The sequence below is a fragment of the Pagrus pagrus genome (assembly GCF_965226575.1).
Source record: "Pagrus pagrus genome assembly, chromosome: 21".
NCBI lineage: Eukaryota > Metazoa > Chordata > Actinopteri > Spariformes > Sparidae > Pagrus > Pagrus pagrus.
The window spans coordinates 11,182,988-11,196,752 of record NC_140208.1 but is presented as its reverse complement, the minus strand read 5'-3'; the positions used below and the strand labels follow the sequence as shown (position 1 = coordinate 11,196,752).

Sequence of the window (13,765 nt, the reverse complement as noted above, 5' to 3'; positions counted from 1 at the left end):
AAATTTAAAGAGAAATACAAAACTGAAGACAACCCAGAAGCTGTGGAGAGCAAAGTGGGAACACAGAGGACACACGAGGACCGGGGAAGAGGCACAGGAACAGAGGAGACACAGATGAACCAACAAAGGGTGAGGGGAAAACACAGTCTTAAATACACAGAAATTATTAACTAATGAAACTCAGGTGTACACAGAAAAAGACAAAGACAGGAAGTGGAAAGTGAAACATGACAAGGATTTAACCTACAAAATAAATTAGGAAATCAACCAAAAACCCGAACCATGACACTAGATGGCGATATGGGAAGCAGTTCTCTCTGCGTGGATGTTGACCACTTCAGTGTCAACCCACCGCAATGTCACCCGTTGGTTCATGGACCACTGTTTTGATATCTCGTGTTTGGCATTGAGGCCGTCGCCATCTTGGGTTTTTGGAGCCAGAATTGACCATATGAGACTTGAGGAGAGAGTAGAGCTGGGGAGGATATCCTTATTGGATCTGAGAGGCTGCGGACACACCGTGGCAGTGACTTGTCAATCATATGGTAACATCATTAATACAAAATAAATCTGAAAACGATAACGCCTGCACTGAAACGAGTCCACGGTCGTTGGAAAGCTAAGTGTGGAGACGTGGTAAGTGCTTGTGGCCCGTTCCCTTTTCAAAAGGCTCCCAGTGAGAACCACCCCATTAAAATCTCTTTTCATTGGAGCAATCACTTCATGAGGCTAAATAAAGGGAATGCTAGTTCAGCCGTGGGAAGGGAATGGGTATTATTAGGCTGCAGCACAGACTGAATTATACTAACAGTCACCTTAATTGACTTGGCTCGTCCTCCTTTTTTCTCCTCTCTACTGCAAAATGGGCGATATGGAGAAAAAGGCTTGTGAGACATTATATAAAACTTGGCATTGGTGTGAACTTTGTGTCGGAATCTTCCTTCCTATTTGTTTACAAGATTCAACAGAAGATCTGCTTGGCTGCCATTTTCTGCCAACAAAATCTGTGGCTGAATCCAGTAGTGAGTCATGTATCAGCTCCTCCATTAAACAATGCTTCATGCTCTATAAAATCCTCCCATCTCCCACTACAGTTCACTTATCCATGGAGGTTTTCTGTTGGTTTAAGGGTAACTCCACCAATTTTACACATTAAAACGTGTTTACAACTCTCGGGGAGTGCTACTGCATATTTGGAAAAAAATAGCATAAAGCATTTTGTGGCTCCAGAGAAAGCTGCATGTACAGTAATCCGATAAATTGCCTCCAGAGATGGTTTAATTGCATTGTGTTAATGTAGACTTTTTGAAAAGCAAAATCTGGATTCTTACCCACTAGATTCTGCTTGTGCGTAGGAATACGGACAATGTACGGTTGAGGGAATGTAGTGCCAAAGGAAAAGGCTGTTTAATAGCAACGTAAAGCGCCAAAAATGTTAAAAACATTGCATACACTTAAACAGATATATAGTTTAGGTGGGACTTATTTTAGATGGTTAAATACGTGTGTCTGGTACGGTTTCAGCGGTACAAAGCCCTGCTGCTGACGGTTATCTACTGCACGTAACACACTGATGAGGGAGTAGTACCTCATGCAACACCACATCAAAAGACCTGACTTCACTTTAAGTTATTTTTCTTCTTTCTTCTTTTCTTTGTCTTATGAAAGCAAACTGAATTTCTCTGACTTTTGGTCTGTTGGTCAATCCTAACATTTGAAGACATCACCTTGATGGATATCGATTGATATTTTTCATTATTTTTCTCACAATCTATAAACCAAACAATATCAATTACTGGAGTATCAAATTTTAGATTAGCTAATAATGAAAATAAAATTAGTTGTAGGCCTAAATATGTCAAAGGAGTAAAGGTCACTGGCAAATTTACAGGCTATTTTCCTATCTGTGGTCTAGTGCTATTCCTGCTCCAAATAAACCACTTAATGGCTATTTCTAGTTAATTTAGTCGTTTGCTTCACTGCTCAATTTGACTGTGGTATTGTCAAATTCACAACAACCCAAACAAAAGGGATCATCAAACGCTGTAGGGTTCATTTAACCTGTTCAAACATGGCAGGTGTGAAATCACTCTGTGCCCTGTGTGGGGAAACGGGAGGCCCCTCACCCTGAGGGACTGACATGAGCTGCCCGCGAGTGAGTCATCTTCACGATCAATTAATGGAGGAGATGGCTCTGACACTGTGGCCCACAGCGGGTCGGGTGTTTGAACTCTGTCAGGGCTGATATATTGTTGATGCACAGGGCCAATCTCAACATGTGCACATTATGAGCAGCATGCAGTGATGAATGATAAGTTCTTGTAAGTCTAAATGTCAACACGGCTGTGTTTGCAGTGCATTCGGTGTATTTACTACTGTGGAGTGTTCATTGTGGCGGGGAAGTATTTCCAGCATAATTTCCCCCTTGTTTTGGACAAATGTGTCAGTAAAGGAAGCATTTCATCCAGGAGAACAAATGGCTCCCTGCTGGCTCGCCGACAAACTGGAGCAGAATGGAGGTCAAATTCAAAGGACACTCTCAGTTGGTTGTGGCGCTGAAAGGCGCTCATTTCTTTCTCTAGATAATAAATCTCTTCAGACACTTCCATATGCCAACACAGTATAAATGAAAAGCTGTAGCTATCCACAATCAGACATAAGCTGTGACCCAGTTCAATACAACAAACTAAATCTAAGAAGGTTTTTTGAGTTCAAACTGTCTTCACAAGGGAGAAGTGACCAAATAATATGTATACTTAAACAGTCAGTATGCTAAAAATGCTGATTTATTAAGTGTGCCAACTATAAGTCTGTGTTTTGTTACAGTCAAGGAACGTGTCCACAGGGGTGTCGTTTGACGTAAGGCCAAGCTTTGCATGCCTGACCAAAACAGGCTCAACCATGCAAAAACATAGCCTACTGGCTGCACCACAAACGTCACTCATGGGCCGCATGACGCCTCGTTTGGAAACTTTCTTTTACATGGCAAAATCAGCTCTGCGAAATGTGTTTCTGATGACATTTTAGGTGAGACATAAGCCATGCAGTTGCAGGATCTGCCTTCAGGGTGTCATGGTAAGAGGTTTCAGTTCAGTTGATTCCCTGTTTTATGTTGAAAGTCTATCCTCATGTGTCATGTTTTACTTCCCACTTCCAGTCTTTGTCTGTTTTGCTGCCCTTTTTCTGTGTACACCTGTGTTTCATTTGTTCATTAGCCTTTGTGTATTTAAGTCTGTGTTTTTTACTGTCACAATTGATCAAAAAAGGACCAAAACACAGGCAGGCAGGTTGAACAACAGGAATAGAGCTATAATGATGAGCTGATGTTCAAGTTTCAAAGCCTAAAATCCAAAATGCAAGTAACAAAAAGCAATCAAAGGAAAGTCCAAGGAAAAACTAAAGAGGAATACAAAACTGAGGACAAAGCAGCAGTCACTAAGAAGAAAGCGGAGACACAGAGGACACATGAGGACACATGAGGACCGGGAGGAACACAGGAGTTGCAGGGGACACAGGATGAAAACAGACAAACCAACAAAGACTAAAGAATAAACAGACTTAAATACACAAGGACTGATGAAGAAATGAAACAGAGGTGAACAGAGAAATAGGGCAGGAAAAAACGACAAAGACAGGAAGTAGAAAGTAAAACATGACGTGAGGATACACTTTTGGGATATCAACTGAACCAAAACCTAGGACCATGACATGGGGAGAATATGTGGACATGTAGCCATGTTTCTCAACCCATATGGTGTCACCTGCTTCAAGGGGGTAACATTCATCTAACATCCGAGCGCCTGATCAGTGAGTCAGGAAATAAAAGTTTGGTTTTGGATACTGGAAGGACAAAAATATAATAGGTGATAGATAGAGCCCCAAAAATAGGCACCATACACACCAAATTCTGCTCTCATGCACTGGATCAGTCTCACACTTTTAAGTATGAATGATGATCTGCAGAGGCCATTATCTGACACCAAAAAAGTCAATAATGTTCTGATGATAACAAAATGAGGTTGATGTGAGGGAGAAATTAAACAATACAGTATTAATTTCATTTCACGCGTTGTGTTAGATTGGAGCAGCTAAATATGTGTGGTAAGCCTACAGAGACAGACAGCCTCATAAATCAGCATTAAAAAGTGCCATCGTATCGGCCAGTTGTTCATTAGAGGCTTTTTTTGGCGTGCTGATTGATCAAGCCGGTCAGCGTGGCAGAGTGACACAGGTGGCGGTGAGTGAAGGTGATTAATGGCCCCTCGTCGAAACAGGTGTGCAGAAAATGCTCGAAAATGGCAAGGGGCTCTTCTGGAATAGTAAATATGTGCTGAATGCAGAACAGCCGTAACACCCCCTCATGGTTTGCAGATGTGAACATTTGCAATATGGTGTCAGACCGTGTAAACGACAAGTCAAAATAAATAAACACCTGACTGAACGAGGTGTTTTAGGAATCAGGAAACAGTTTCCAAGTGTGCTGAAAACCTGTCTCTCCAGCTTTCTTTTACCAAACTGCAGCCTGTATTTGTAGAACTTGCAAGATCAGTGCTGAGGAGAAACAAAGCCTTTCTGACAGGTTGCGGTGGCACCAAACCTTACATTTTTACTTTTTCTGTTGCTTTCATGTGTCTGCGCAGCACAAAAACCCAAAGCAGTGAAAAAAACAGACCCAGTGCCTGTGATGACCTTGTTTACATACAGAAAATATTCCAGTTTTTGCCCTTCTCTAACTATAAAGCAAGAAAACCTGTCTGTCATTCACATATCTTGAGAACTGCTCACACTTGACAGGTTAGTTTCTGAGGACTGTAGGATGTGCAGTGTTGAATTTAGTGCATTTTGGACACGCAACGTGTTCAGCAGAAATACATTTTGAATGAATAGCAAACACTGCTCTGTGCAGCAGTGGGGCCTGGACTTCAGCGCTTAGCCTTCATGGGGAAGTAGACATAAACAAAATGAACGTTAGTGTGGTGCTAATAAAAATAAATATTCCACTAATATCCCTGTTTGCATACTACTTTGTGTCAAAGTCACCTCTTTTTCTACTTGAATGTTCTACTGTGCAAAAGGTTCCTCCAATGCCTTCTTGAAAAGGTCAGCATTGAGATATTTATGCATAACATAAAAACTGTTGATATCCAAGTCTTTCATAATGTGTTTCTCCTGCTGACCAGAAATGAAGACTCTGGCCATGCATCGCTACCCCAGCCTTGCAAAATGTGACTGTTAGCTAGTTGTTCTGTGCACAACACATCCATGATAACAAACAGAGCTGACCATAAACAGGTAAGCAACTGCACAACCCGCGACAAAAAACCCAGTTGAGACACATATTCTGAATACTTATACATGTCCAAACAATGCTCCTAAAACCTGAATAATATTAAAAAAATGCCACAATTGGATGAGGCCTAATTCTGAATATTTAAACGGAGTATGTTACATGGCTGGTATCAAATTCAGAATATTATCATATCCAAATAATAGTGGAACATGAGCGTGCATGTAAACAGTCACTGTGACACTTAAATAGGTATTGGGAAAATTTCCTTGATACCAGGAAGCATGAGGCTCAGAAACAAAGCAGCATATGTTCCCACCTCTTGTAAACAGACTCTCCATGGAGGAGAAATTGATTAAAATGCTGCGGATGACAAAATAACAAAACCACTGACAATACAACAACCCTGCAGTAAATAACAAGAAGAAGAAGTTCATAATGTCCTGTTTTTGTTCAGACTGTAAGAGTTGTTGATTAAACTCTGGTAATTTTGAGGCCGTTTGTAGCGTTGGCAAATAAAAGTTATGAGTCGATGTTGGCGGGGGTCTACATGCTGTTACTCTCTTGTAATAAATGTTTTTCTGTCACGATTTTCAGCTCCTTTATGTCCAACAGACAATCTTCATGGCAGACATGTTAACTTGTCAATGTAAATGATGTCTCTGTTCCATTTAGGTGCTCCAGTTTGAGGGCTCTGGTATTGTAAATGACCATGTCGCACTGGGACACTTAAATGTAATGGAGCCATCATTAATATTATTAGTTAGACCTGTGCTTTTCCTGTTATGACAAGTCAAAATGTCTGCTGTGGGACTACTTGGCCTCTTTCCGTCTCTTTAAGTTGTCTTCATTTGCCTTAAACAGCCAGTTTAAAACAAGGATTGTTTGCCAGATCTCACTAATAATTTTGATATTCATCTAAATATGACTCAACTCTGAAGGACAGAACTTTTCATTATGCAAACTACATCTTCAAAAAACTGCTTTCAACTTTGTCACACAGTTTTTCAGCAAAGTGAGCTCAAATGTCAATTATAATCTGTTAGATTTCTCATCTAACCCCCCAAAACACCTGTTATCTGACCACAGTGAAATTACTTTAAATATCTTTAGCAGTTTATCAATTTTAGGGACAATTTATCTTATGATAGACTACTTATTATACATAATTTTTCATAGGTCATTTTTATATAAGATGCTGCTATGATATGGACTGCTGCTGAACATTTTTTTGTTGTATTCTAGTATGCAATGACAATAAAGTATCAATGTATCTAAATTAAGATATCCACATGGGAAAAAAAGCCAATCATATATGCCTGTAATTCACATGTTAAAATGTAAAATTCACATGTGGAAATTGTCATTTATTCTTTTCATTCATAAAAAAGTAAATTACCTGTGATACTGTGAAATTGAATGTGACATTTCTATTTTCACATGTTCAAATTTAAATGGCATTTCGCAGAAGCAAATTTCACATGATTTCATTTGCCTTGTTTCGTTTCCACGTGTGTCCAAAAAAAGGCAATCACGTCTGAATGTATGTGATTCACATGTGAAAATTGTACATTTTCATTCATATGTGGAAAAAAAAGCCAATCACTTTGTCATGTGTAGCAACGTCCTGACAGTTTCCACAGGGAATTTTGTTTCCGACTCCAACAGAAAAAAATAAGTGGGGCTTTTCCTCAACACACTAAATAAAGTTGTAAGTCATCAATGGGTTAATATGCTTTGCTCAGCATCGGACCAGAAGAAGAGTCATTCTACCTTATTGACACTTTAAAAACACGAAACTATTAAAATTGTTGATAGTATTAAAATAACTCGAAAATAAGTATTTCTAGTTCAGAATGTGTTCGCCGTGAGTTCTTGCTCATAACTAATTGACAAGTAGTTTGTAGTTCTTATAGCAAATAAGTTATGAGCAAAACCTCACAGTGCTTTAAAATGTAAAAAAGGAGCTAGCAGGTTAATATAGATTCCTTAATTCAAAGTGTAATAATAATCTACAGTAAATCACAAGTACTGAAGACATAAATTCAGTCCATCTCTACCTGTGCTGACAGCCTTCGCCAGTCTGCGCAGCCTCCTCTGGTGCGTCTTCCCTCTGTAGTGGATCTGGGCCTGGGCGCTGGAGTTCAGCTGTATGTTGCACACCTGGCACATAGTGGCACTGCTGCTGCTTTGACGGCGCTCTCGCTTGGCCCTGTGCCCTGCCGTCACCCTCCTCTCCTCTTCATCTTCCTCCTCTTCTTCCTCCTCCTTTCCCTCCTGACTCTTGGGGGGAGGGGGGCTGCTGTCCTTCCAGTTGGGGCTCTTTGGGCGCTTCATATCTGGAGGTAAAAATAAAAAAAATAATGTGTTTTTCAATCAATATGTGTGGTATGTATGTTGTTAAAGCCTCCACAGGGGGGCAACAGAGCAGCATGGCTCCGTTCAGAGCAGAGCAGTGTGGCTCTTTTTCTTTAGTGGCATTCAAACTGCAATTGTACCAAACAGAGATTTCACAGCCAGACAAAGGATGCTTATCACTTGGATTCATCTAAATCACTGTCAGCATGTATAAACTTCAATAAAGTCCACATGAACGTGTTAAAAATCTCTGAAATGCCCATTAAAAGGCTCAAATCTAAAGGACAGTGCACCCCGTCAGAAGGTATAAACACTTCAGCCATTAGACATCCACATTAGCTGGAAAGATTGGCCTATCTCTGGCATACATCACAGCATTACAGCAGAGACGTGTACAGTCTGCAGATAAGTATCTTGTTCCAGCTTCTCTCTATTTATCTGATAATAAAAGTCGATTCCCGGGGTACACAAAGAGACATGTTTCTTTGTGAGAGCACACAGCTTTAATACCTGTAATGGCTGAGCAATTGTGGCAGACTGACAGCGCAGATCGAGCCGCAGCTAAACGCGAGCTCTGTTGCGAACGTGGAAATGTCACCCGAAGTCTAACCGGATTCTTTGTTTTGCTGCTGTTCATATGATAATGGAATCAATTAAGTCCTCGTGGCGCTGGACGTTTTATCTCTCCCGCCTCGCTGAATGCACCCCACCTCCCCCCGCCAGACAGAAACCATCATTTGTAAAATCTTTGCTGTTCTAAAAAATTCAATTTGACTGGTGGAGAGATGAAAGTGGAATGGAAATGTGTTCACTGGAACTCATCAGCTTCCAGCCAGCAACGTGGACTTCAAAGCTGCGGGCCATCACCGTGATTATTTGAACGATGTTTTACTACAGGCTGGCAGTGGACAGAGACATGAAAGAAAAGATGGTGATGAGTTCAAAGACGACCAGGTGTTAACACACCAAACACATGCCTGAAACATACAAAGTGTCAGAAATTCTCCATTTCTAAAAGGCAAGGATTGAGGAGGACATGAAAGAAGATCCAGAGCAGCCCAACGTACAGCACACGAACACCACGATGTCTCTGGCTGATGTCTGACTAGAATATGCATTAAAATTTTAGTTTGACACAGGAAATTGTATTAAAAGTCTGCTCTGATCTGATTGGCCTGCTCTCACAAGCACGAACAAGCACCACCCACCGTGTTTCCGCATTAGCTCTGCCGGTGTTTTTGCAACCATGAGTGCTGGGGGCGTGGCTGAGGGCGGTGACTATAGTTGTGACATCATGACCTTACAGAAGTCCTGACGGCTTGTTTAAAGACACAGCTTCTGACTACAGCTGTCCGTCTCTGTGGACTGAGCGTTAAGATACTTTCACAGTATTTATATAACACCTAAACCTGCTTTATAATCCAACTAGAATCACCGCGTTGCAGTTAGTTGCCACCACACACTAGTTCAGTTTACATCCTTATCTGTCCCGCTTCTTGATATAGCCTATGTAGTGAAGACTTTGAAACAAATGGTATCACTATATTGACTTGTCTGATTCCAGTGAATAATTTCCAATGAAGAGCACGCTATCTTTACTTATCCACTGTTTTTACAGAGGAGTACAGAGGACTGAGAGCTTTGTTACATCACAATCATTCAAAGCTTGATTACAGTGTCACACTCCAAACATTTCGGTTGAGTTAATCAGCGGTTTTAGATTGATGCAATTCTACTGACTGTTTTGTATTTTGATGACCCAGATGTCCAGATTTTCCATCCAACAGTCTAAAGAAACTTATTTTCAGCTCGACTGATTAAGTAACCCATCTTTTATGCACTTGAATTTAGCTCACCCTTACTCATTACTGTTTTGCACTACGTATGAATGCAGTGTCATATACGTGTCATTTTATAATCACAACACATTGATTGTATTCCTGCCCAAACAAGACAAAGGCCTAGGCAGAAAACATGACACTTAATCAGTGTTTCAGTTCTGTCAGACAGCTGCTGGAGAGGAGCTTTGACTTTTGCTCCTGCCTCCAAAGTCTTTTGTAAGTAAATGGTCTGCTGTCTCGACACAGTATTGATGGGTAGACAGCAGACAGGATCAGTCAGAGGGAGATGTGGGCCGTGCAACTCACTTTAAGGTGGTTTGCATTGTAAAGGTCCCTCAATTCGGGGATGAAATGGGTGGTAAAACTACCGGAAGTCAGTTTAGTCATCATTTGAGGCTGTACTTCCAATGTTTAAACCTCCTTATCTCACATAAGTGTGTTTAGGATGATTGCAAGCACTGTACAGGCACTCATGTTGGTGAATGTCTGAAGCTGTAAACTGGTATAAACCCTCTATCACACTGGAACCACCCAAGCTGCACCACTCACTCATCTTTATGTGGTCAGCTGGAGTTGGCACCTGACAACCCCATTACAAAACCACTTTTAACAGGTTGCCGACCGGCCAGCAGCTGCTGGTTTCAGCTGTGCCACAGCCAGGGCTTTTCTGCCTGTCTGGCACCTGAGTAGGCAGCTGGGAACAGCCCAGTCCTCTGCCACGGACCAAATGGATGCTTACTGGTGCTCCACAGAACGAGCTGTGGTGACTGCAGCCCAGAGCGCATTTAGTTGACAGTGAAAGAGAAAACGAAAAAAGTGTTTTTCAAAAGTTGCACAAGTCTTGCAGTTGACCCACACAAGTATTTATGTGAACATCCTTCAAAATGGCCTGTGTAGATCTGTGTCGTAGTGACTGGTAAGCATTTTTTTTGTAATAAGCACTCACCGCAAAAGCCAAACTCTGACTATGAATTTAAAGAATCCACACTGTCACTCGTACTTCCCGTATGACTGAAGAAAGAAACAGTGATTGTCAGTGTGCAGGTTTTTTTCTTTTCTTTCAATCATTATAATGAACAGAAAAGAGAAATGTTGTTCCCATTTGTATGTGATTTCATCATAATCATAAAGCAATAGGCAGCACATGCATGTTTTTTTTTGTATCTCATGTCAATAAAAATCAGAGCAGGCTGTTTGACTCTTATTGTGCAAAATAATGACACAGAGCATTTGGGCTGATTTTAACAAGGAAAGTGAACCAAAACAAAAACAACGCTGCACACGTTTTTTCTATGGAAATAAGACTAATCATCCAGAACATTTGTTGACTTGAATGGTAATTTCATCAACACTAATTTCATCAAGCAAACACCAGTCTAACAATATTAGACTGAACCATCTCGTAAAGGAGTAAAAAAAAAAGTGCAGGTCGGCTCTCTAAAACGTTCATAATGAACCTCTACAAGTGATAGAAACTACACTGTGCCGTTGCTGTTCTTCTGGGTAATCCATTGATTTACTGGATGAGTCATCCCAACTAATTTAACCTGACCTAACACCTGTATGGAGCAGAAGTGCACTGTAAATTAACGCCTGTTAATTTAAACCCTTCGATCCATTAAAGCGAGCGTGTGTAACAAGCACCATGAATCAGTTTTTTTAATTGGTGATGCAATGTCTGAAGTACATCTCGGACATTTAATCTAAATTATGCTTATTTTTCCATCCTGTGCAGGTGCGACCGTAAAGAGAAAGAAAACAGCATTTAGGTCTGACTGATCCCCATCAATTCTTACGAGCCACTGAAATATGAAAGATTGGCCTTTTCCGCAATGTTGAAGAAAGTGAGAAAAAATTCCTGGATCCGTCTTTTATCTGAATCCACAACAAAGGCTATGGGGTCTCTTCTGTATACCGAGACACATCCTCCATCTAAGTTTCGTGGAAATCCTTTCAGTAGTTTTTGTGTAATCCTGCTGACAAACCAACCAACCAACAAACATGTTAACGCCATAACGTCTGGCGGAGATAATAAGTTACTATACTGTGCTCATAAGGAAAGGGTGGCATTGAGCAAATGAGCAAGGGGACTAACAGACTATAAATATCAAAATACCACAAGCAAATAATGCACAAAAATATACATTTTAGTATAAACAGTGACACTCAAAAAGGGAATTCAGCTCTACAGTATCATACTGTATGTAAATCATAAGAGCGTGCAGAAAGCTTTAAGATTTTTTGACATACAGTAAAACAGTTTGAGTTACTTACTGTTAGCATTATCCATGCCGGAGACATTAGCTTAGTCTACGGAGTGTGGTTGGAGATAAATCCCAGGCGTCCGGCTGTAGGATCTCTGTTTATCACGGAGCTATTTTGTTTGTTGCACAGTTTTATTATACAGAAAGCTCTAAGAGAAGCTCAAGCACCAGAAACTCACAAGCTTTATCTGTGGACACAGTATCTGTTGTGCTGTCCTCTTAGTAGTGAAGCTATCTGGCACTCAGCAGCTCTTTAAATACCAGCACTCATCAGCCTGTCTGAATGAGGAAAGACTGCATAAGAGCCAGGAATATAAAGCATAGGTCATAAATTCTGCTTTATCTACTCTCTCTCTCTGATCTGATGCCCCGGATACAGAAAATATAAACAAGTCAGCATGGCCTAGAGGCGTTTGCTTGACCACATACTGTACAAAAAGTACAAGAGAACGTCTTACTCATCATGTATTAAAAATCAATGAGTCATTTCCTGCTGTCTTTATGTAATATAGTTAAAACATATCCAATACTGCACATTTCTACAACTGCAAAGTGCTCTAAAATAAAAACATTGTGGACTTGTTATAATTTTTTTTAATATAATAATTAATTATCATTATCACGTTTCAGTCTTAACATCAGAACTATAGAGATAGATAGATATAGATCCATCTTTAAGTTTCACACTGTAACAAATTTCCCTGTCAAACTACAGCAAAACACTGGCAGCTACCGTTGCCTGCATTAAACTACTGTATCATACTTCAGTTAACCCACCGTAATCTACAACAACAGTTTATTACTGTACAAATATGACAGTACTGTACAGAACAGTTGCCAGCATGAAAGTGTTATTTTAGTGTTCCTACTGTATCTTCCATTAACAGCTTATTACTGTAAAATTGTAACTGAAAAAAGAAATACTGTATCATAAGATAGCATTTCACAGTAGCTTGTAGTATTTTGTTCCTTAAAGACATCAATATTTATGGTATAATACTGTATTTGCAAAGAGCAGGACATTATTGTAAGAAATTTTGTATATTTTAAAGCAATTTGTTATAGTGAAGCTATGAAATCACTTAATACATGTGGTTGATTGTGTGTGTTTTTTTTTTTTTTTTATATATTTCTAAAAATGTAATGTGTTTTACTAAAAGCATCCAAGCCAAAAAGCCAATATCCAAATTATTTAACGCACCAAAGGTCATTAAATCATCAGATTTATTGTTTATTTAATAAAATCTTCTCAGGTTATATTACACTGATTTCTTTACTGCTACGACTATGTACAGTACAGAGTATATTCAGTACTACTGTATGACATCCCTCATCTTGTTCAAGGACTCCAACGAATGATTCGTGTCACCAGCCAATCAAGTAAGCAGATATACTATGTGTGTAAGAGTAATAATAAATTCACTAGTCTGTAAATCTCATCTCTTTGTGTAACACTCTACTAACTTTCCCTGCCAACAGTGTGCTCAACATCTTTGCTTTATGGTCTGAGACAGCTGCATGGAAATGACCTGTCAGCCTCATAAAGCACTTTATCAAGGGACTCACTTGTAGCTGCAGTGTAATGTTCTCCACATGGGTGCCTACATAAATAAGGAATCGATTATTTTGCTATTTGACATGTGGATGTTCTTGGTCTTTTTCTTACCGGTACCTTTGAACCATATTTAATTCACAGATTTAGTGTAATGACAGATTTGGTAGTGCTCATTAGAAGATGTGTGTAAAGAACAATTGAACCACTTATAAATTGACTTTAAGATCGACTGGTGTAATTTGTCCTACCTGCAAAACCTACAAAGCAAACAAAGTGAGGAGGATATTAATCAAACACAGTTTGCACAATCCCACACACTCTGGAGAAGATCTCTGATCATAAAATCTCATGGTTTTGGTTTTCAGTTTAGTTATTGCCCGTTTTATTTTGTAGAATTCACCCTTGTGTCATGTTGTGACTTCCCACTTCCTCTCTTTGTCTTCTTCCCACCCCTTTCCTG

At 39.9% G+C, this 13,765-nt stretch overlaps 1 protein-coding gene across 2 annotated transcripts in view; it reads right to left on the bottom strand.

The window, feature by feature from the left end:
• LOC311250898 (zinc finger protein 385B-like) overlaps positions 1-13,765 on the bottom strand; it is an 81,060-nt gene that overhangs the window by 42,991 nt on the left and 24,304 nt on the right. For both annotated transcript variants that reach the window (XM_084343038.1, XM_084343039.1), the window contains exon 2: positions 7,348-7,626. In XM_084343038.1, the coding sequence (XP_084199164.1) occupies positions 7,348-7,626 (279 nt within the window). The remainder of the gene's footprint in view (positions 1-7,347; positions 7,627-13,765) is intronic.